This window comes from Trichechus manatus, unplaced genomic scaffold (genome assembly GCF_000243295.1).
Source record: "Trichechus manatus latirostris isolate Lorelei unplaced genomic scaffold, TriManLat1.0 scaffold00026, whole genome shotgun sequence".
NCBI classification, from domain to species: Eukaryota; Metazoa; Chordata; class Mammalia; order Sirenia; family Trichechidae; genus Trichechus; species Trichechus manatus.
The window spans coordinates 22553451-22577890 of NW_004443962.1; the positions used below are offsets into that span (position 1 = coordinate 22553451).

The 24440-nt window shown below is 38.6% G+C and overlaps 2 protein-coding genes and 1 long non-coding RNA gene across 5 annotated transcripts in view; 1 reads left to right on the top strand and 2 right to left on the bottom strand.

Moving 5' to 3' along the window:
* ABHD10 (abhydrolase domain containing 10, depalmitoylase) overlaps nt 1-8526 on the bottom strand; it is a 25805-nt gene extending 17279 nt beyond the window's left edge. Inside the window, exons 1-2 of one of the 2 annotated variants that reach the window (XM_023728902.1) lie at nt 8039-8526; nt 4652-4835 (exon numbers count right to left, since the gene is read on the bottom strand). In XM_023728902.1, coding sequence (XP_023584670.1) covers nt 4652-4835; nt 8039-8300 — 446 coding nt within the window. In that variant the 5' untranslated portion in view covers nt 8301-8526. The remainder of the gene's footprint in view (nt 1-4651; nt 4836-8038) is intronic. The other variant, XM_023728903.1, reaches the window with a different exon arrangement.
* LOC111820095 (uncharacterized) lies at nt 8512-11591 on the top strand. The gene is made up of 2 exons (XR_002823624.1): nt 8512-8636; nt 11015-11591. It is a non-coding gene; the product is annotated as an uncharacterized LOC111820095 (long non-coding RNA).
* Nucleotides 11592-12468: 877 nt separating this feature from the next.
* Nucleotides 12469-24440, bottom strand: part of PHLDB2 (pleckstrin homology like domain family B member 2) — a 173454-nt gene continuing 161482 nt past the window's right edge. For both annotated transcript variants that reach the window (XM_012554759.1, XM_004373693.3), the window contains exons 17-18: nt 14378-14463; nt 12469-13426 (exon numbers count right to left, since the gene is read on the bottom strand). In XM_012554759.1, coding sequence (XP_012410213.1) covers nt 13286-13426; nt 14378-14463 — 227 coding nt within the window. In that variant the 3' untranslated portion in view covers nt 12469-13285. The remainder of the gene's footprint in view (nt 13427-14377; nt 14464-24440) is intronic.

The following is a 24440-nucleotide window of genomic DNA, read 5'->3' on the forward strand; positions in this document are numbered from 1 at the left end:
CAATGAGATACTATCTCACCCCAACAAGGCTAGCATTAATCCAAAAAACACAAAACAATAAATGCTGGAGAGGCTGTGGAGAGACTGGAACACTTATAAACTGTTGGTAGGGATGTTAAATGGTACAACCACTTTGGAAATTGATTTGGCGCTTCCTTAATAAGCTAGAAATAGAAGTACCAAAGGATCCAGCTATCCTGCTCCTTGGAATATATCCTAGAGAAATAAGAGCCGTCACATGAATAGATATATGCACACCCACATTCACTGTAGCACAGTTCATGATAGCAAAAAGACGGAAACAACCTAGGTGCCCATCAAGGACAAATGGATAAACAAATTATGGTATATTTGCACAATGAAATACTACGCAATGATAAAGAACAACGTTGAAGCCGTGAAACGTAACATGGAGGGATCTGGAGGGCATTATGCTGAGTGAATTTAGTCAGTCACAGAAGGACAAATATTATATAAGACCACTATTGTAAAAACTCAAGAAAAGGTTTACACAGAAAAAAACATTCTTTGATGGTTAGGAGGGTGGGGAGGGCGGGGGAGGGTTATTCACTAACTAGATAGTAGACAAGAATTATCTTAGGTGAAGGGAAGTCAGCACAACTGGATTAAACCAAACCTAAGAAGTTTCCTGAATACAATCAAACACTTTGAGGGACAGAGGGGCAGAAGTCTGGGGACCATGCTTTCAGGGGCATCTAGGTCAATTGGCATAACAAAGTTTATTAAGAAAATGTTCTGCATCCTACTTTGGTGAGTGGCATCTGGGGTCTTAAAAGCTAGCAAGTGGCCATCTAAGATGCACCGATGGGTTCCAACCACCTGGAGTAAAGGAGAATGAAGAACATGAAAGACACAAGGAAAGTATTAGCCCAAGAGACAGAAAGGGCCACATAGACCAGAGACTTCATCAGCCTGAGACCAGAAGAACTGGATGGTGCCTGGCTACCACCAATGAATGCCCTGACAGGGAACACAACAGAGAGTCCCTGATGGAGCAGGGGAAGGGTAGGATGCAAAACTCAAATTCTAGTAAAAAGACCAGACCTAATGGTATGACTGTGACTGGAAGAATCCCAGACAGCATGGCCTCCAAACTCTCTGTCAACCCAGAACTAAAACAATTCCCAAGGTCAACTTTTCAGACAAAGATTGGACTGGACTGTGGGACATAAAATGATATTCATGAAGAGCATGCTTCTTAGCTAAAGTAGATACATGAGACTAAATGGGAAGCTTCTGCCCAGAGGTGAGATGAGAAGGTAGAGAGGGTCAGGAGCTGGCTGAATGGACACAGGAAATCAGGGGTGGAAAGGAGGAGTGTGCTGTCACAGTAGAGGGAGAGCAATTAGCGTCACATAACAATGTATGTATAAATTTTTGTATGAGAGACTAACTTGAATTGTAAACTTTTACTTAAACTACAACAATAAAAAAAATTTTTCTTCAGGTTTGCTGATAAAAATGATTTTGGATCCTCAGGAAGTAGGACTAGGTAGCTGTTGCAGTTCTAAATCAGTTGTTTCCCCTCAATCTAGGGTATGTAGAAAACAGAGTCAGAAAGAAGAGAGAGGTGAGAAAGATACCAGTTAAATTCTCCTTTTCCGCCTCGTTGATGGGCAATTGGCTATTTCTACTTGCTGCATGTTTTACAGCTTCCTTCCAAATGTATGATGAGGATGTAAAATACTTGTGGAGCCCTTTCACAAAGGAAAATCTATTATGGTAGTACTGCTAATAGGTTACGAATAAAAAATATAGTTCATTCTTGTTAAATCCTGATAACAACAAAGATCATTCAAACATATTAAGTAGTTTACAACTTACACCAACACAACTTCTGTCCTGGCAGCCTTAGTATTTCAGGACATAGGTCCAAATCTAGAACTAAAAATTCTACTAGAAATAATTATGAGAGAATACTGGCCCCAAAATCATGTGTTATATTCCTGAGCTATGACTCAATATTACTTTAGGCATGGTGATAGAAATTTTAAACATTTTCATAAAGCCATATGTATCGTTTCTTATATAACACATAAAACTAAACATTTCCTCATTCAAAATTTAAATTTTACAGCCAAAATCACAACAAAAGTAAATTGAGAAATTGGAGAATATACAAATAGAAGATAAAATTTCTTATAATGAGCTACAATACAATGAATAGCAACTAGACTGCAATGAAGTTTGATAAGCATAAATAAAAAGGAGCTTGATTAAATAAAACATATGTAGTAAAGAGCTATACTTTATAAAGATATATATGTGGTTTACAAACATATACTTAAGCTATATTTTAATACAGTACCATTAAATGATACAATCATATTATTTCATGATTATTTAACTAATATACCTTTAAAAAGAAAATGTATTTGACATGCACCTAAAATGCAGAAAACCCACATTATGTCTTGTAGAGAGATAGGAACTGGTTATAGCTCTCATAGACTCACTATAAATTCAAGAACTGGTAAAATAACCATTTCTTGATTCAAATTCTTTTAGGGGCAACAAAGAATGATGGCAATTTTTCTGATTTTATGATATCTTGCAGTGATTAAGAGTTTGGCTGCTAACCAAAAGGCTGGCAGTTCAAATCCTCCAGCTGCTTCTTGGAAACCCTATGGGGCAGTTCTACTCTGTCCTATAGGGTCACTATGAGTTGGGACCCACTCGATGGCAACAGATTTGTTGGTTGGTTTGTTTATTTCCCTTCCGGGACAGCTCTTCCCTCTTACCTAAATTCTGCCTATTCTTCAGTGTTTCTTTATAAAGTGTTTTCTATTCATTCCAATCCCCAGTTTTCTTTTTCTCATTTTATGCAATTAATTATACTGCTGTTTTTACACTAATCCCATTTTGGTTAGTATTTTTACCTGATTTCTCATACGTATTTTACCTGTGTTCCCCCACCCGGACTGAAGGACCCTCAAGGGCAAGGGCCATGTTTTATACCGCTTCGTATACTTCACAGCACCCAGGACAGTGCTAGAGCGTCTACTTGCAAAAGATACTCAACCTTCAGAATAACAGTTAAGTCGAAACAGATTTTAAGAGTTTTGAGCATTAAATAAAATAATACAGTTAATGTAATAAAAGGAATAAGACTAAATCCATATAACTGACATAATTTCTCCTGATATATTGAACAGTAAAGTCTAACAGTTTTATATATAGCTGTATTTTCCAGAACTACTGAATGAAATTTAGTGCAACTACTTTTCTAAAAATGTTGGTGAGCAGATTTTTAAAACGTTTTAGTACTAGAAAAGAACTCAGAAATTATCTTTAGTCTACCCTTCTTTTACAGATGAAGAAATTAGGTCTAGTGTTTATTAACTGACTTGCCTTATTAGTTATTTCTAGAATTAGTTCTAGAACCCATGTTTCTTTAATTCCAGACTCGTGCTCCTTGTACACAACCATATTATTTCTTCTGACAAATCTGATATGAAATAATTGACTGTTATAGGTAAATAAACTCAATAACAGCAGTATAACCAAATTATTTAACTAAAATAATTGCCAGTATGAAAAATTAGGCATTGTGAAATCAAACTTTAAACACCAAGTATCCTTACTTAGGCTCAGACATATTCAGATTAGAGGAGCAGGAGAAAGAAACAACTCGGTGAAAACATGAATTATACAATACTAACTTCACAATACTTTAAAACACATGTTTTATTTTTAAATACATATTTTAGAACTAAGGTAATTAGTGGTCAAATAAAAGTCCTAAAGTCCCCAATGAAAAATCACAATATATAATTACAAGGGAGTACAAGAAAGCCATCTATTATCTCCATTTGTTGTCATGTAGATTATTCCATTTAAAGAGCTTAGTTGTAACTAGTTCTCTTAAAACTCTTTCAGGACTGGCAGTATATATAGCTACCATTTACTTTTTGTATTTTGAGGTTCATTGGGAAGCTACCGTCCTACTAACAGCACATGTGGCCACCAGGAAGGGCCCTACGTAACAGTTTGAAATGGAAAAAAACAGGAGTGTGCCACAAATTACTGTTTTTACAGGGTATTGTATGAGGTGATGCTGAATCATTGAATTTTTGGTAGGAAAAACATGAATTCTGAAAATTTTTATTTGGTACACACATGTACCTCTGGACTCTGGAGGTAGAATTTGTGTTCACAGGGGGTATACATATGTACCTCTGGATTCCAAAGGTACGATTTGTGGAATAAGGCATACAACAAAAAACACATTACCTACCAAAAATTTAGACACACTCAATGATTCAGCATGCCCTCCATTACTGAAAACACATAGTATCAACAACAAATTAAAAGGAAAAAATAATTGGGTCATGAAAGGGTTAAGAAGATGTACTATGTCCTTTCCTGCCAGAATTGTCAATAAGGCACAAAGACCTTTTAAAAAAAGAAGCACCACAAACTACTTTTGAATTACCACAAATTCCACTTAGCTAGATCTAAACTAGTGCTTGTACAACAACCTCATATCACAAGACGAAAGTTTACAGACCATTAAAATAAATTAATCTATAAAAATGCTGGCATTTACTTCAATTGGCTAAATCAGAAATACTTCTCCATTGCCGTGCTAAATGGCAGCAATGTTTTCTCGGAAAAGTGTGGTTCCTACCTTATACAGGCGTGACCTAGAGATTTGCAAAACTCCTCAATTGCCAGTGCTTTTGTACCATTCATATTAGAAAGATAGCCAGGGATGAAGATAACTCCTGGACTTTTGCCTTTTAGCTTCTTATAAGCCAGGTTTGGAAGATCTGGTCGATTAAGGAAAGAGAGTGATGTCTTTTGTCTGCAAGCTAAACAAAGTACATGAAATATAAACTATAGTTTGCAAATACAGTATGGTAAACCATAAATATTTTCAGTCTTAACTTTCTTAACTCATCGAGTTGATGTCAAATATTACTTCCATTTAGTAGGAAAAGCAAAACAAGATTTAAAGTACTGAAGTCACGAGTCTGTGCATGAGATCTTTACTTTTAAAACTGTACCAAAATCAGTACCTTCTTTGAGCAAGGTTCAATCTTAGTCTTTCAAAATACACAATGAGGTAGAAATTTCAAGGCAACAAAAGACAGAGCTCATTAATAATGTTTTCCTGTTGCTGCTATATCATGTACCCTCAATCTCATCAATCAACATTCAGAAAGACCTACTCTAGTTTTAGTCCTCTTCATGTGAGATTTTTATCTTTTTTTTTTTTTTTTTTAAATGTTTGGATAGTTCTGCATCCTCCACTTTTGGGGGAAGGAGCAGAAACAAGTTTGGTCTGCTCTTGAAAAATTGTTTCAAAGGCAGAACTGCTGTGACCCTTTTTATTAATGACTCTCATCCCACCTACGAAATCATGGGCCATGGTACCAGTCAATCATAACTCAGTATCAGCTGAAGTGGGTTCAATGAGTAGTTTCTTTACAAATCGCCTTGAACAATATGTAACAGATTCATCTCGGAAAGAGATTTTTCACAGTACTCTACAATCGTTGTGTGTTTTATTTGTTGGTTTGGCTTTCTGTGAACAGTACACACAAATTTTAGTGTAATATGAGTCCAACAGTACAACTGGTGTACCTTATAAAGTACTCTAAGTAAGTTTCATTTTTTTTAGTTTTTTTTTCCCCACCTATAAAATCAATACTTGTTCTTAAAAAAAGAGTATAAAGATTTTTTTTCATGTCATTTATAATCCCACCTTCTCCCTCCAAAGACATCAGATTTATATATTTCCTTACAGTCCTTTTTGGAGCCCTGGTGGTGCAGTGGTTAAGTGATAAGGCTGCTAACTGAAAGGTCAGCAGTTCAAATCCACCAGCCGCTCCTTGGAAACCCTATAGGGCAGTTCTACTCTGTCCTCTAGGGTCACTATGAGTTGGAATGGCAGTGGGGTTTTTAAAAAAAATTGTTTCACAGTCCTTTTTTTTTTTTTTTAATTTTTTTATTGTACTTTATTTAGATGAAGGTTTACAGAACAAAAAGTTTCTCATTTAACAGTGCACATATTGTTTTATGACAATGGTTAACAACCCCATGACACATCCTGTCCCTTCTCAACCTTGGGTTCCCTGTTACCAGCTTTCCTGTCCCCTCCTGCCTTCTAGTCCTTGTCCCTAGACTATTGTGCCCCATTAGTCTCATTTTGTTTTATGGGGCTGTCTAATCTTTGGCTGAATGGTGAACCTCAGGAGTGACCTCATTACTGAGCTAAAAGGGTGTTCAGGGGCCATATTCTCAGAGTTTCTCCAGTCTCTGTCAGGCCAGTAAGTCTGGTTTTTTTTTGTGAGTTAGAATTTTCTTCTACATTTTTCTCCAGCTCTGTCTGGGACCCTGTGTTGTGATCCCAGTCAGAACAGTCAGTGGTGGTAGCTGGGCACCATCAGTCCTTTCTTTTTACTGGACTAGCAAATCGCTTTTTTTATATTAAGTGGAGCCTTCCTCCACTTTTTGTGGTTAACTAAAACTTAGCCCCTTCCACGTGAGCTGCTAAAGTTTTCCCCATTTTGGATTTAAGAAGTTGATTTTTTTTCTTTTTTTAACTTAATTGTAGGCCTTAAAGCTATCCCTTTCACATGTAAAGCTGTTTTAAGGTTACCATGTATACAGAAATATGACAAATTTCAAACTTTTAGTGAAAAACAGGGCTACTAGGGCCAGTTATGATGCATGCATTATAAATGTTGGCAGATTCTACCAGCAAAAACATTCATTTCCCAATTCCCTTAGCTCAGCACTCAAAAAAACCTTCCTGTCTTTTCTAGCTATTACCTCCCAACAAAGGAATTTCCCAAGACAATTACAATTTATTTAATCTCGGTTGTAAGTGGACATACTCTTAACATTATATCCATAAAATATCTTTGTACCATAAGGATTAGTTCAAAGCCTGATGCATAAGTGCTCAAGGAATGTTTGCTAAATAAATGAAGGAGTATTATACTCTAGTTAAGGAAGTGACGTACTTCTCTAGTGGAGACTTATGTATAACACACCTTTGGGTTGTGTACAATTAAATGTAAGTTAATTATAGGAGCCCCGGTGGTGCAATGGTTAAGTGCTTGACTGGTAACCCAAAGGTCGGTGGTTGGAATCCGCCAGCGGCTCCTGAAAGAAAAGACCTGGTGACCCGCTCCCGTAAATATTACAGCCTAGGAAACACTATGGGGCAGTTTTACTCTGTCACACGGGGTCGCTGTAAGTCCAAATCCACTCAATGGCACCTAACAACAAGAATGATTATGTAAGTTTAAAAATATTAACTCAAAACAAAGTGTATCTGAAACGACATGAATTCCCATTCAAAACACCATGCATCTGACAACTGTCAAAATTATATCCTTTTATTTTTTTGCCTAACAGAAAGCCAATAAATAAAAGGACATAATTCAGAACGACAGACTATATGCAACTCGGGGGAAGAGGTAGGGCTCAAACACAAGATAAAAGAAATATTCAAGTTCTCTGGTTTTTGGTCCAAATTCTAGTTTTCTTTGTAGAGGAATGATGTGCTTTCATTGAGTGGGGCATGGAGAAGATAAAACTAGAAATTTGGCTTGACAAGGGCGTCTACACTTGTACAAAGAAAATGTCTCATGCTGTAAGTCACCTCAAGTCAAAGGTCAGGTCTGAACATCCTAACACAGAGTCACGATCTGTAAACTTTAGAACCTGCAGATGAAAAAAAGCAAAAACAGGGCAACGAATCAACCAAACGCATTGAACGCACATGTTAATATTTCCCATTTGGCCCTTAAGGCAGAAGAGGCAGGCAGAGAGCAACTGCTTCTTAAAGCGCCTAGCACAAAAGGCCAGCAAGGAGGGCAGCCCTGGAGGATGTCCCTAACCTGCAGCAGAGTTCTCCTCTGTTGAAAGTGCCTGTAATTGGGGTGCTGAGAAAAGGGGAAGTGCATTTTTGAACAGGGCGCCAAAAACGCACTGGACAGAAAATGACGGAACTTAGGATGTTCGAGAGGACGCGTCCTACTCCTGCCTTTCAGATACTGACCTGGGAGCCACCGTGGCGCCCGTCCGGGCTTCCGTGCAAGTAAGGCGCTGAGGCCTCGGTGGGGGCCGAAAGAGACAGCCGCCCAACCCCAGTTCCAACAAGGTACCCGGGCCGCCATCTTCCCAGCCGCCCCTGCGCCCCACAAAGTCCTCCAGAGAAGGGGGACGTGCACGGGCACGCAGGCTGCGCATGCGTCATCGGCTAGAAGGTGGAACTTGCTAAAGAGCCCCTGTACCATTTTCAGCTTGGGGAGAACGCACATGCGCGGAGGATCGTTGCTCTTTCACCTTTTTGCGCTTGTCATAGAACGTTTTTGCCTGTGACAGCCTGGAGTGCTTTGAGTGGTCCCGAGTGGCTACGTTCTCAGTTGGCTGTTAGATATTCCAGGACAGGAACCGTTCCCCAGCCTTCCTGGATAGGAAACCATCTCCTCTTCCCAGGGACACTGGGGAGCGGAAGCGCACGACGCGGTGACCTCTTGGCTGTCTCAGCGTGCACGGGAAATGCTCCCAGGATCTAACCTAAATCCTGCGTGTTCAAATACCTGGAGTGGAATCCGACACTCGCCGCCGTCTCCCACCACTTTTCCATTTTTTCCGTATGTATATGCCTGAATTTTGAATTATTCTGACTCCTGCCTCATGCTATATACGAAAATAATTTCCAGATACAAGAAGGGTCTCAAAGGAAGAATAAAACAGAGGATTAAAATTAATTTTACGAGATTATTTGTATAGTCTGGGGATGGGAGGGACTCTCTTAAGCAAGGTTTGAAGCCCCAAAATCATAAAGAAAAAAAGGATGTATTTGATGGTATATGAATTTAAATTTTTTGAATGGCAAAAGGTACATTAAGTCAAACGAGAGCCTAGAAAAACAGATTTTATAGCTAGGTAACAAAGTCTTAATACTTCCAATTAAGCCTGTTCCTAGAAATGATAAGAAAAAAATACATAATTACAATAAAATTGGCCAAAGTTTACAAAAGACAATTCATATAAGCAGACATGATGCACAACCTCAGTGATTTAAAAAAAGTGAATTTTTGCACCTATCAGATTGGCAAAAATTAGCCATTATTAGTATTACCAGTTTCCATAGCGTCAATTCCAACCCATGGTGACTCCATGAATAGAACTGGGATCCATAGAGTTTTCGTTGGCTGATTTTTCAAAAACAGATCATGTGATGGTTAAGATTGTGTGTCAACTTGGCTGAGCTATGATTCTCAGTGTTTATATGTGATCACCCCCATGATGGGATCTGCTGCGAGTAGCCAATCAATTGAAAGGGAGTTTCCTTGGGCGAGTCGCCTGCATCCGAATATAAGCAGACGTTCTGGCTTTTGCCCTCTCTGGATCCTGGAACTACCTCCTGTTCATCTGACCTCTGGTTCTTGGGAGTTGAGCTACCAGCTTATCTGCCAATCTTGGGATTCCTCTATCTTGACAGCCTGTGAGCAAGAGCCCTGCTCTCCAACCTGCCAGTCCTGGGTTCACCAGCCCCTGCAGCTATGTGAATAAGGAGAAGCCTCTATCCTGATCCACGGACTTGGGATGTTCCAGCCTCTACAATCACATGTACCATTTCCTTGATGTAAATCTCTCTCTCTCTCTCTCTCTATATATATATACATATATTTATACGCTTTACTGGTTTTGCTTCTCTGGAGAACCCAGCCTAAGACAAATCACCAGGCCTTTCTTCTGAGGTGTCTATGTGGACTTTAACTTTCAAGCTTTTCAGTTAGCATCCTAGTTATTCCCATTACAGCTAGGACTGAAAGAGGCTTCTTGTCCAAGCAATGGCCACAAAGCATTTTGTCGATAAATTGAGAATGAGAGAAGTTGGAAACAGGTAGCAGTTAATAAGAGATGGTAGGCAGGCCGACGGGCTGACAAAGATCTACAGTTTGGGCTGATAAGCCACGGGAGCTCCAGGGATCAAATTAGCCAGGAACCTACTTGACTGACGTATATTACACCAGAGAAGGTACAGGTCTGAGCATTAAAAAACAACACTGCCAAACCAACATAGTAGGGCATTTATCCCTCCTGAGTCACTGGTTTTTTAAACCTAGGTGCTCATCAGTTATTATATGAAGACTTTTAGCTCAACTGCCCTTCCCAGATCTATTGTATAAGAATCTCTTGGCCACAAAAATTACAGGTCAAAGACCTGGAACGGGAGACTTGGAAGAGGCATAGTGAACCTTCTCAGGAGCCTGATGTGTAAGACTGTATTATTGCCAGGACTGAGGAGAGTGACACACATTAAAATCGGCATGGTGGACGGCCATCTTTGATCGGGGCACCATTGTTTCTGACTCTGTGCAAAATCCGACGGGCAAGAGATTTGGTTGCTATGCAACTCATACACTGCCCTTGTTTTCTAAGACGGAGATTAAGTTTCGAGCAGGGCTTCCACCTGTAATTCTTCCCATTTTGGTTATGGTTCCGGTTCACCCATATTTTAAAAATTCAGGTCTGTTCCGGGGTCACTTCCTTGGCCATGATGGAAGTGGGAAGAATCAGTATATAGCCCTGGAGTAAAGCCACTTTACCATCTTGGTCATATATTTTGGAGCAGCGATATGTGCCAAAGTTAAAGGCAAATGTTGGATCCAGAGAAGTCAGTATGTCTCTGGAGTCTTGAGAACCTGTCCAGCTGGACCACAGTGAAAAAGTTGAATAATGGCAAAACACTGAAGAAATCTTTCTTGGCAGGTGTAATGCCAGAAATATATAGCAAGGGCAGCCATCTGATTTCAGGTCATATCCCAAAAGTTGCTGAGCTATTTTGCTAGCTCTCCGTGAAGCCTGTTGTAGATTCCAGAAGGACTAAATCGTGGTGATACCCAGTGCATGTCACCTCACTGTCCTTATATCCTAACAATAAACACTTCGCCCTATAGATTTGGATAATAGCAAATATTCTCAATCATTTCTTTCCCTTTTTTCTCCTTTACTTTTGAAGGTTTCCTGTCATCTTCTGTGCGGCAAAACGAACAATCTGACTTGTCATCATAGTGGGAAAAACATGAAACCCATGAATCATTTTCTCTATCCATAGCTATCAGCCTAACAAATCAGGAAAAATTGTGGCCAAGATGCTTCTACTGACAGTGATGGGCTTGAAGGAGACAAATTTTCTTCTATTCTGGGTACGCTTTCAAGTTTGCCTTCATTAACACACAAAAGGATGAAAGGACATATTGTGGACAGCAGTTTCTCTCTTTGAAATCTGCTACCTTGGTTCAGGGAGACAAATGAGGTCCCCACCAAATAAAGTCTCATAGCTTTACTTCACAGTTGCATCATGTTTATTTTTCTGTTAGACAGAAGGGTAAGTACACATGGTCCTTCAATCCCCAGTAATAAGTGCATCCTTGCAAAAAAGAAACAAAAACAATAAGACTACAAATCATGATGTTAACACAGAACAATCTTTATTTAGATTCTATCATTGATTTTGCTCCATAATGTTACTTACAGGTAACTTCCACCTGAGGGATGAGTTTATTTTTAAATGTGAAATCGGGTCAACATTTTAACCCAAATTCAACATATTTAACACGTGTATTTAAAAGCTTACTACGTCATGCAAGATATAAAGTTAATTAGAATACCTTTACAATTGTGTGAAAATGCAAAGTACAGTATAGAAAAGTCACATCTTTACATTAACCAATAAAATTTTAGTGACTGCATTTTATTCTCTTAGATCACTACAGGGTACAGAAGTGATCTATGGAAAAAATAAAACAGACTGTTAAAATGTCTTCTCCAATTGTAATTTTTGTCCTGCACTTTCAAGTAAAATACTGGTCATCCAGTTGCAAAATCTTATTATTGGCAACATGTATGCAAACTACCCTAAAAATTAAAAAAAAAAAAAAAAAAAAAGAATGGTGCTCAGGCCTGACGAAGAGTTTCTAGAGAGAGACTTCAAATCTAATCATGTCACATTGAACTAGTAAGTAAGGTCATTGTCTTCTACTTCTATTTATTGCCTCCTTTTAGGAAAGAGTACATTCATTCTTACAAACACACACAAGATAAACCAGTGTAAAGGGCATTTGGAAAACCATTATAAAAAGAACTTGCCTGAAGTCATTTTGTTCAACAAAAAATTAATTTAACTCTAAAAACCAAAGGCTAGTTGTGAAGAAATACATAATAAAATGGTACACTACAGACAATGCTAAGCTGAATTTCATTTGCCTTTCGATAGAACTACACCACTCCTGCAAACTGATTGATCTGTTCTTTGGTAGAAACAGAGCTCTGATTTCATACTTATGTCATGTGATACTGCAATTAACAGGTGTGCTCTACAACCAAGAGATCAGACAAGCCAAGGGAAATCAGCTATTGGTTGCTTTTATTCTTAGCACTGGAAAAGGAGAAACCTTTGGCAAAACAAGCTCCTAACACTAAATATTCTTTTTATTTAAAACTGCCCAATATGACAGAATGTTTAAGACTGCTTCTTTCTAAAACACACAGCTTTTTGTTCTTTCTTCTCTTACATAGAATAGTTTGCTGTATGTGTACAGCAGCTTATGCTGGTGGTGACTCTTCAAAGTCAACTTCGTGGGCACCTGATGTGGCATCAAAATTCCAGTTTATAAGGCAGAATGTTTCTAAATGCAGTTAATCACTGGAAACTACTGACGTTAAACAGAAATCAGGCCAAGTGTTTGGCTTTGGTGTGGTCTTCAAAAATTAAGGCAAAATCTCCTCCTAAATATATTCCCCTCCCACCACCCAAGTCTTTACTTATATTTATAAAATCACCTTTAGCAAAATGCGACTTTTTAAAAAGCCAGTTGAATATCAAAATAGTCATGCTAATGTTAATGATTAGGGTGCTAAAGTAATTTTATATTTCCAAATGCATACAGACATTTCTGTAAACTATTTAGTTTGTTTCTCCAAAACCAACAATTGATTGAAAAAAATAAAAAAAGTTTGCAAGAAATATTCCTGTAAGTGATGCTATTTATCAAAATAGTGTTTTCTTTCTCATAGGTGCTTCAATTCTTCTGCTATTTATGATCAAGCTTTGACTTAAAAGCCCTTCTTCCTCTATTATAGATGACTTCTTGTTAATATGAAAACCGTTCTACTTATACACAGTTAAAGCGGTAGGTTTGTTGGGTATTTCCATCTAGGATTGAATATGGCTTCATTCTTGTAAGAGATTATTGCAGTATGCCCTGAAGTGAACTGTTGACCCAATTCACTACAACAAGAAGTGAGTGTAACCTTCTGCCCCAGTAACTATAACATCCATCCAGATCCGCATGGCTTCCGGTGATGGGGCCACCATATAATAGATCCTGTCTTGTGTCTTGACACTAAAAGTGAGTAATGGATTTGGACTCTAAAAATAAAAAAAGAAGAAGAATGTAAAACAAACCTCTTGAAATTAGAACGCTAAATGACATAAGACATATGTGAAGACTTCTTCCTCTTTAAAAATTCCCATTTATAGAAATCAATGTAAGCATTACTTTTTATCTAGTATCACCCATCCTCCAGCCCCCAACACCCTTCTCAGTCTTGACTATCTTTCTGACCTTTCTGCACAAGACATCTTTCAGAGAGTTCCCCAGTCCTCCTAGCAGTCAATAGGTGAAGCTCTAACAGGATACCTGGCTGATAGTAGATGCTCAAAACATAGTAGCTGTTATTCTTAGCCCTAAGAGCCTTCTTCATGATCTGCCTCATAACTATGTACAGGTAGTCCTCGATTTACGACATATTCAAGTTCCAATGAACCGCACTTATGAATGTCCGGTTTTTGTTGTTTTGTTGCTTTTTTTTTCCTTCTGGTACATCTTATTGTTAGTAATATATACTACATATAATATTGTAGTGAGTAATTTGCTGATGTTATCATCCTCAGATGTTCACTTGCAAATGTTCAAAGACAAATAAAGATTGGATTTACAAAGATACTGATAATAAAAGGAAATAACGTAAACTAAAAAAAAAACTATTCGACTTCCGTCAGAACTGACTTATGACAGTCGTTGGAATGTAACCTCATTGTAAGTTGGGGACTACCTGTAGTAGCTTCTTGCTAGAACACTAAAAAGGAGTCTTTCTGCAGAATCCCCCAAACCAATAGGCCCAGAAGATTTCCTCACTTCTCCATGCCTCTTTTTCAGCTATCCCTGGTACTTCTATATTTACTTTTCTGGCACCACTCTGATCGTATCTATCCACTATGCCAGAAAAACAAACCCAAATTGCTTAGAATTCAAAAACATCTTTTCCCCAATTTAACTATGTGTTTAAAATTCTAGGAATATAAAAAATCAATGTTTACCTTATTAGCATTCTTCAGGTGATCATAATACACTTCTTCAATGGCTTGAAAATATATTACTCCTTTTAATTTAGCTTCATGCTTGTCTGCAACGATAGATGAGTGTTAAAATACTTTATCACCACTGATGGGCAGGAAAAATTATAATTTCATTATAATTATCATCATTAAACTATATACCTAGTATTTAAATTATCTAAGATTACTTCAGATAATCTGGGTTAGTGCATTAGCCCCATTCTATACTGAAAAAAGATTAACTCAGCAGCCCCAAACCAAAGGGATTAAGTGACTTTGTCCAAGGCTCTTCAGCAAATTAGCATACAAAAGACAACCCGGAAATACTGACTCTCAGATTAGTACACCAAGTATAAACACTATTGGGCACAATACAAAGTATTTTCCTACATACTCAAAGAATGTCTTTATAATGGATATATTAATATTCAGATCTACTGTAATGAAATTTTAAGTGTTTTTTTTTTTAATTTAAAAATAATATTCTGGTTATATTTTTTTCCTATTAAATTTCTTGTCGAGGATGCTGGTGTTGATTTTTTTCCTATTCACAATAGTTTCATGTAAATAATTTAACACCTTTTCAAGGCAGCATTTTCTATACTGTCTTTCCATTAAAACAGAATAAAACAAAACCAAAAAACAAAAATACCAAACAAGCAAATAAATAGCCCTACTCCATGATCTAATAAGTTCTCAAAATATTTTGCGAGGCAGAGCCAAGATGGCGGACTAGTCAGATGCACTAAGCCATCCTGCTGCAACAAAGACCTGAAAAACCAAGTAAAACAGATACAGACATCAATCCAGGAACCCTGAACCTTAAATGCAGGGATAAAGTATAAGATTGGAAGCCACTGAGAAGAAGAAACTGATAGAAAATGGCAAAGGAGTGGAGATACAGAGTGGAGATTCCCAGCCAAATGGCGTAACTCAGCTTGGCCATCCTGGAATAAAGACAACAACCCCCCCACACAGAAAGGCACCTCCATGGAATTCCCAATAGGAGATGGAGGTATGGTGCAGACACACCCAAAGGTAAGTAAGACCATATTTGCTGGCTGCAGCTCAAGGAGGAGCACAGATTCTTTCACCTAGTAACCAAAGGAGCACACTCCTACAACCCCAACCCCTCTAGGAATAGTGGCAAGAAACGCCCCATCCCAGCAGCCCCAACTTTCGAGAACCACAGTATTAACTCCCTCTATTGCCCTCCTCCATCTAGCCCCCTCTGCCCCTGCCTTTGCCCCCCTCCTGCCTTTCTCCTCAGCCCCACCAGGTGCATCCCAGACCCCTCCCAGCCAGCTTGGCCCCTGAGTTGCCATGCTCTGCAGCCTCAAGGGGAAGCAGCCCGGACCCCCAGACCCCTCCCGGCTGGCTTGGCCCCCGCATTGTTACACTCCATAGCCCTGAGGGGAACTGGCCGGGACCCCCACAACCCTCCCAGCCAGCTTGGGCCCCACACAGCCATGCTCTGCAGCCCTGGGGGGAACTGGCCTGGACGCACATGCCTTCCCTGGCCAGCTTAGCTCCTGTGTCACCATGCTCCACCGCCCTGAGGGGAACCAGCCTGGACCACGAGACCCCTCCCTCCTAACTCAGGCCCCGCCTTGCCACATCCTGTGTCCCTGAGGGGAACCAGCCCAGACCCTTGGTCCTCTTCCTACCAGCTCGGGCCCTGCCTCGCCAGGCCCCATGATCCCAAGGGAAAATGGCCTGCCCTGCCATAGGCCCCACTCCAGCCCCCAGCCCGGACCTGGTTCACGCTGCAAACAACCCATTTCCACCCCTTCCCCTCATACTGGACCTGCCCTGCTGCACCATAACTGAGCGACTGCCCCTAAACACCCGGACAAGGCGGTAACAACTATCGTGACCACAGACAAGTAAACAACAAAGCATGCCCAGCCCACCTGCCCAGATATAACCGAAACAAAAAAGCTGGACAAAACAAACGAATCTACATCAATAAACAAAGAAAATAATACCCTGAATCTCTTGGGCACAGCAGACAGTATCAAAACATATTTAAAAAGAGGACAAGATGGCTCTGGTAAGTGACCAAAATAAAGGACCAGGTGATTTTTTGGCAGAAGAAAAGGCACTGGAACTACCTGATAGAGAATTTAAAAGTCTAATATTCAATGCTCTTCAAGAGATTAAGAAAGGGATCAAGGAAAGTATAGACAAAATCATGGAAAACACAGACAAAACCAACCAAAACAGCTAAAATCAAGGAAAACACAGAAAAAGCAAAGGAAGAATTCAGGAAAAGAATACAAAAACAAAATATAAAAATGAATAAACAATTACAAACCATACAAAAACAGCAACTAGAAGTCCAGAAGATAAACCACAAAATTTCAGAAATGGAAAACACAACAGAAGGGTTTAGGAGCAAATTTAAAACAATGGAAGACAGGATCAGTGAAATTGAAGACAAATCCATCAATGCCATTTTGTTTGAGGAAAAATCAGAGAAAAGAATGAAGAAAACCTAAGAACTATGTGGCATACAATCAAGAGCAAAAATTTGCAAGATATTGGAGTTATAGAACAGGGCAGGGGAGAGAAAAATGGAAAAAACAGAGAGGATCACTGAAGATTTGCTGACAGAAAACTTGCCTAATATTATGAAAGATGAAAAGCTGACCACCCAACTGTGGGGACTATGGTCTTGGGGAACATCTAGCTCAACTGGCATAACACAGTTTATAAAGACAATGTTCTACATTCTACCTTGGTGAATAGTGTCTGCAGCCTTAAAAGCCCGTGAGCAGCCATCTAAGATACTCCATTGGTCTCACCCCTTCGGGAGCAAGGGAGAATGAAGAGAACAGGATACAAGGAAAAGATTAGTCCAAAGGACTAATGGACCACAGCTACCACGGCCTCCACCAGACTGAGTCAAGTACAGCTAGATGGTGCCTGGCTACCACCAATGACTGCTCTGACTCGGATCACAACAGAGTGTCCTGGACAGAACTGGAAAAATATGTAGAACAAAATTCTACCTCACAAAAAAAAAAGACCAGATTTACTGGCCTGACAGACTGTAGAAACCCCGAGAGTATGGCCCCGGACACCCTTTTAGGTCAGTGGTGAAGTCACTCTGGAAGTTCACCATTCACCGGGGATTGAACAGCCTCATAAAACAAAACGGAACTAATGAGACACAGCAGTCCAGGGACAAGGACTAGAAAGCAGGAGGGGACAGGAAATCTGGTGATAGGGAACCCAAGGTTGAGAAGGGGCAGTGTTGACATGTCGTGGGGTTGTTAACCATTGTCATAGGGCAATACATGTACTGTTTAATGAGAAACTATTTGTTCTGTAAACCATCTAAGGTACCAAAAAAAAAAAATTATCTGTGTGAGATCAAATTGACTAACAGCAACTCAAAAGGGTTGATGGGAAGTCTAGCGTGCAGTGAGTTGAAGATAATGGTGATGGACTAATTTGGAAAAGGACAGTAAGAATAGCAGCACAACTGGAAGAATGTAATTGATGTCACTGAATTGTACATGTAGAAACTTTTGAAATGTATTGGCTATGTATCTTTTCACCAAAAAAAGGTCCTCCAAGGTCAAGAAGGGAGAGTGTTGACATGTCGTGGGGTTGTTAACCAATGTCATAAAACAATAAGCGTACTGACTGTTTAATGAGAAACTGTTCTGTAAACCTTCATTTAAAGTATAATAGAAAAAATTAAAAAAAAAAAAAAAAAAAACAGTGACCACCCAAGAAGCTCAATGAAGCCCATATGGGCAGACCCCAAAAGAAAGTCGTCGATACATATCATAATCATACTTACCAAAACCAAAGACAAAGAATCATGAGAGCAGCTTGAGAAAAACAAAAAGTCACATACAAAGGGGAAACAATAAGGCTAAGCTCTGATTATTTGGCAGAAACCATGCAAGCAAGAAGGCAATGGGATGACATATATAAAACCTTGACAGAAAAAGATTGCCAACTAAGAATAACATATCCTGCATAACACTTGCTCAAGTATGATGGTGAAATTAGGACATTTCCAGAAAAAAAGAATTTAAGGGAACTTGTAAAAACCAAACCAAACTTACAAGAATTATTAAAGGGGTCCTTTGGTTAGAGAACCAACAACATCAGACAGCAACCTAAATGTACAACACAGGCCAGTAATCAGATACTGACCTAGGTTATGAACTCTCAAGGATAAAAAAAACTTAAAGACTTAAAACAGGGAACTAGAGATGTCAATTTGTAAATGATGACAATGTTAGAACAATAAAAGGGGGAGTAAACAGTATAGGTATAGAACTTCCAAATGGAGAGGAAGTCAAGGTATCGAGTAATGAAAGACTGGTTCAAACCTAGGAAGATAAGGGAAAATTTCAAGGTAACCACAAAGAAAGTTAGCAAACCTACTCATAAAAATAAAGAAGAAAAGCATAGTTTCAGTAAACAAAAAATACATAATAACAAAATAAATGAAAAAAAATTCCACAAACAAAAAGAACTGAGCACAGAAGAGTAAGAGGAACAAAGAAAACCTCAGCACCACAAAAAAAAGCACTACAAACTGACAGCAATAAACTCACACCTATCGATAATCATACTGAATGTAAACGGCTTAAATGCACCCATAAAGAGACAGAGTGACAGAATGGATTTAAAACCCACTCATCAATATGCTGTCTATAAGAGACACACCTTAGACATAAAGACATAAATATATTAAAAATCAAAGGATGGAAAACTATATCAAACAAACAGCAACCAAAAAAGAGCAGAAGTAACAAAACTAATCTCAGATAAAATAGACTTTAAGGCAAAATACACAATAAAACACAAGGAAGTACATTATATAATGATTAAAGGGGCAATCCAATGACATAACCATACTAAAAATCTATGCACCCAGTGACAGGCCTCCAAAATACATAAAACAAACTCTGACAGCACTGAAAAGAGAAATTGACAGTTCCACAATAATAGTAGGAGACTTCACCACACCACTCTTGGTAAAGGACGTAATATCTGAAAACAAACTCAGCAAAGATACAGAAGATCTAAAGGCCACAAAAAAAATCTTGATCTCATAGAATATATCAAACGCTCTACCCAACAGCTGCAAGGTACACATTCTTTTCCAATGCACATGGAATGTTCTCCAGAATAGACCACATCTTAGGCCACAGAGCAACCCTCAACAAAATCCAAAACACTGAGATAATACAAAGCCTCTTCTCTGATCACAATGCCATAAAAGTAGACATTAGTAACAGGAAGAGCAAGGGAAAAAATACGGAAATTGAGTAACACCTTGCTTAAAAACCACTGAGTAATAGAAGAAATCAAAGATGGAATCAAAAAATTTCTACAATCAAATGAGTATGAAAATACATCATACCAAAACCTTTGGGACACAGCAAAGGCAGTGCTCAGAGATCAATTTATAGCAATAGATGCACACATCAAAAAAAGAAGAAAGTGACAAAATCAAAACATTACTCCTACAACCTGAACAAACAGAAAAAGAACAGCAAAAGCAGCCCACAGCCACCAGAAGAAAGGAAATAATAAAGATCAGAGCAGAAATAAATGAAATAGAGAATAGAAAAACAATAGAAAGAATCAACAAAACTGAAAGCTGGTTCTCTGAAAGGATCAACAAAATCAACAAACCACTGGCCATACTGACAAAAGAAAAACAGGAGAGGACACAAATAACCCAAATAAGAAATGAAATGGGGGACATTACAACAGACACAACTGAAATAAAAAGGATCATAACAGAGTACTATGAAAAACTGTACTCCAACAAATTTGAAAACCTAGAGAAAATGGACAAATTTCTAGAAACACACTACCTACCTTAACTAACACAAACTGGTCAAAAATCTGAATAGACTCAAAACAAGAGAAGAGATTGAAAAGGTAATAAAAAAAAAAAGCCCTGGCACAGATGGCCTCACTGGAGAATTCTATAAAACATTCAGAGAAGAGCTTGCACCAGTACTACTCAAACTATTACAGAACATAGAAAAGGAACAGATACTTCTGAATCCATTCTATGAAGCCAACATAACCTTGATACCAAAACCAGGCACATACCACAAAAAAAAGAAATTACAGACCAGTATCTCTCATGAATAAAGACACAAAAGCTCTCAAAAAAATTCTAGCAAATAGAATTCAGCATCATATAAAAAATAATAATAATAAAACCCCAACCAAGTGGGATTCATACTAGGTATGCAAGGATGATTCAACATTTGAAAAGCAATCAACATAATCCACCACATAATTAAAACAATCACATGATCATCTCAATTGATGCAGGAAAGGCTTTTGATAAAGTCCAACACCCATTCCTGCTAAAAACTTTCAATAAAATAGGAATAGAAGGGATTCCTCAACATAATAAAGGTCATCTATACAAAACCAACACAGAACATCATTCTCAACGGAGAGAGGCTGAAAACATTCCCCCTGAGAAGAGGAACAAGACAAGGGTGCCTTTTATCACCACTCCTATTTAACATTGTGCTGGAAGTCCTAGCTACAGCAATAAGGCAAGAAAAAGAAATAAAGGGCATCCAAATTGGTAAAGAAGAAGTAAAACTATCCCTATTTGTGGATGATGTGATACTGTATGTAGAGAACTCAAAGACTCCATAAGAAAACTACTGGAACTAATAGAAAGATTCAGCAGAGTAGCAGGATACAAGACAAACATACAAAAATCAGTCGGATTCCTATACACCAATAAAGAGAACCATGAAAAGGAAATCAGAAAGCAATACCATTTATAAGAGCCTCTGAAAAAATAAAATACTTAGCAACAAATCTAACCAGTGATGTAAGAGACCTATACAAAGAAAACTACAAAACACTACTGCAAGAAACCAAAAGAGACCTACATAAATGTAAAAACATACCATGCTCATGGATAGGCAGATTCAACATCGTGAAAACATTGAGTCTTCCCAAAGCAATCTATAAATACAACGCAATCCTGATCCAACTATCAACAGCATTCTTATAACGAGTTGGAAAAACTAATCGTTAACTTCATATGGAAAGGGAAGAAGCACCGGATAAGTAAAGCATTACTGAAGAAGAAGAACAAAGTAGGAGGCCTCGCACTACCTGACCTCAGAACCTAATATACATCTAGCATATATTCCTAGAGAGATAAGAGCCATCAAATGAATAGACACGTGCACATCCATGTTCATTGTAGCATGTAGATGGAAACAATCTAAGTGCCTACCAACAGATAAATGGATAAACAAACGACAGTACATACACAATGGAATAGAATGCAACGATAAAGAACAATGATGATTCTGCAAAACATCTCACAACATGGATGAATCTGGAGGGCATTATGCTGAGTGAAATAAGTCAATCACAAAAGGACAAATACCGCATGAGACCACTATTATAAAAACTCAAGAAAAGGTTTACACACAGAAAAAAAAAAATCTTTGATGTTTAAGAGGAAGGGGAGGGGTAGAGAGGGATAAACACTAACTAGATAAGTAGATAAGTGGTATCTTTGGTGAAGGATAAAACAGTACACGATACTGGGGAAGTCAGCACAAGCTGACCAGGGCAAAGTCACAGAAGCTCCAAAGACACATCCAAACTCCTCAAGGAACCGAATTACTGGGCTGAGGGCTGGGGACCACGGTCTCAGGGGGCATCTAACTCTGGGACATCCAGCTTAATTGGCATAACATAGTATATAAAGAAAATGTTCTATATACGACTTTGGTGAGTAGCATCTGGGGTCTTAACAGCCTGTGAGTGGCCATCTAAGAGACTCCACTGGTCCCACCCTGTCTGGAGCAAAGAAGAATGAAGAAAACCAAAGACACAAGGGAAAGATTAGTCTGAAGGAATAGTGGACCTCAATTACCACAGCCTTTGCAGACTGAGCCTAGAATAACTAGATAATGCCTGGTTACCACCACCAACTGCTCTGACAGGGATCACAATAGAGGGTCCTGGAGAGAGTAGGAGAAAAATGTAAAACAAAATTCAAATTCACACACACACACACAAAAGACCAGACTTGCTGGTCTGACAGAGACTGGAGAAACCCCAAAAGTATGGCCTCCAGACATCTTTTTAACTCAGTACTCACCCTTCAGCCAAATATTAGACGGGTCTATAGGGTAAACAGCAACCCTGGTAGTGTAATGGTGAAGAGTTCAGCTGCTAACCAAAGGATCGGCAGTTTGAATCCACCAGCTACTCCTTGGAAACCCTATGGGGCAGTTCTACTCTGTTCTGTGGGGTTGCTAGGAGTCAGAATTGACTTGACAGCAAAGGGGTTTATGGGGGAAGCAATAACACACGTGAGGAACGTGCATCGTAGTTCATCACTTATACGAGACTAAATGGACATACCAGCCCAAAAGCAAAGATGAGAAGGCAGAGAGGGGCAGGAAAACTGGACAAATGGAAACAGGGAACCTGGGGTAGAGATGGGGAAAGTGTTGACCCACTGTGCAGTTGGCAACCAATGTCACAAAACAATTTGTGTATTAACTGATTAATGAGAAAATAATTTGCACTGTAAACTTTCACCTAAATCACAATAAAAATAAAGAAAACAAAAAATTTTGCAATTTAAACTCTGCAAGGGTGTCACTTTTAGGACTAAGGTGCGCCTGACCCATGTCATGGTATTTTTAATCACCTCATATGCACGTGAAAGCTGGACAATGAATAAGGAAGACTGAAGAAGAATTGATGCCTTTGAATTATGGTGTTGGCGAAGAATATTGAATATACCATGGACTGCCAGAAGAATGAACAAATCTGTCTTGGAAGAAGTACAGCCAGAGTGCTCCTTGGAGGCAAGGATGGCGAGACTCTGTCTTGCATACTTCGGACATGTTATCAGGAGGGACCAGTCCCTGGAGAAGGACATCATGCTTGGTAGAGTAGAGGGTCAGCAAGAGAGAGGAAGACCCTCAACGAGATGGACTAACACAGTGGCTGCAACAATGGGCTCTAACATAGCAATGATTATGAGGATGGCACAGGATCAGGTAGTGCTTCATTCTGTTGTATGTAGAGTCAGTATAAGTTGGAACCCACTTGACAGCACCTAACAACAACAAAGGATCATAATACATGTAAGTGTACTAAAGAATTTCAAAAGCATGGATGAGAATGCAGGGAATGAGACTCTATCATACCCTGTTGGTGGAAATATAAATAAGAAAGCTGCTTTTGAAGGCAATTTGGTAAAATTAACATAATTAAAAATGCAAATTCTCTACTTAGTAATCTCATTTCTAAAAATTTAGTGTGTAAGATATACACATGCATGTGCAAATGCACAAGGATTTGTTTGTTACAGCACAAGGCTGCAAAAGATTTGTTGGAGCTTTAACAGGGGAGTGATTCAATTATAGACCAACCATACAACAGGATGTACACAGCCATTGAAAAGGATGAGGTAGACTGGTATACGCTTATAAGGAAAAAAAAATCTTGAAATACTATTATGTTTAAAAAAAAAAAAAAAAAAAAAAGAGTTAACAGGCGAATAATTTGGTCCCAAGTCTATAAAGGCAAAAAAGAATATGTATACATACTTAAACATATATAAAATCTGAAAGACTACTTCAGATTTAACAGTGGGAGAAAGTTAGAACTTTTGTGATGGGACAGAAACTTACTTTTATTATACAGACTTTTGTTGTTTTATTAATTTTTTACAAACTGAATATCCCTTTTTCCCCCAATAACAACTAAAGATAGTCTGAAAAATAAAGCCTCTAAAAAGTTTATCAGAAAATAAACCTGCTTAAATCTATTTAACCAAGCATCTCCCCAACTTATTTGCGCATGAACCATATTTTTGTGTACTTATATTTCTCTTCCTTGGGAAATACTGTTTTAATTAATATCATATTTAGTGGGTTTCAACCAGTTTCTGTGAAAGAGAAGGTGAGTGTAACCCTCAAACATTTGCTTGAAAGGATTCTGCAATAATTCATGGGAATATAATAACACTCTTTTTTCCAAAAGGAGT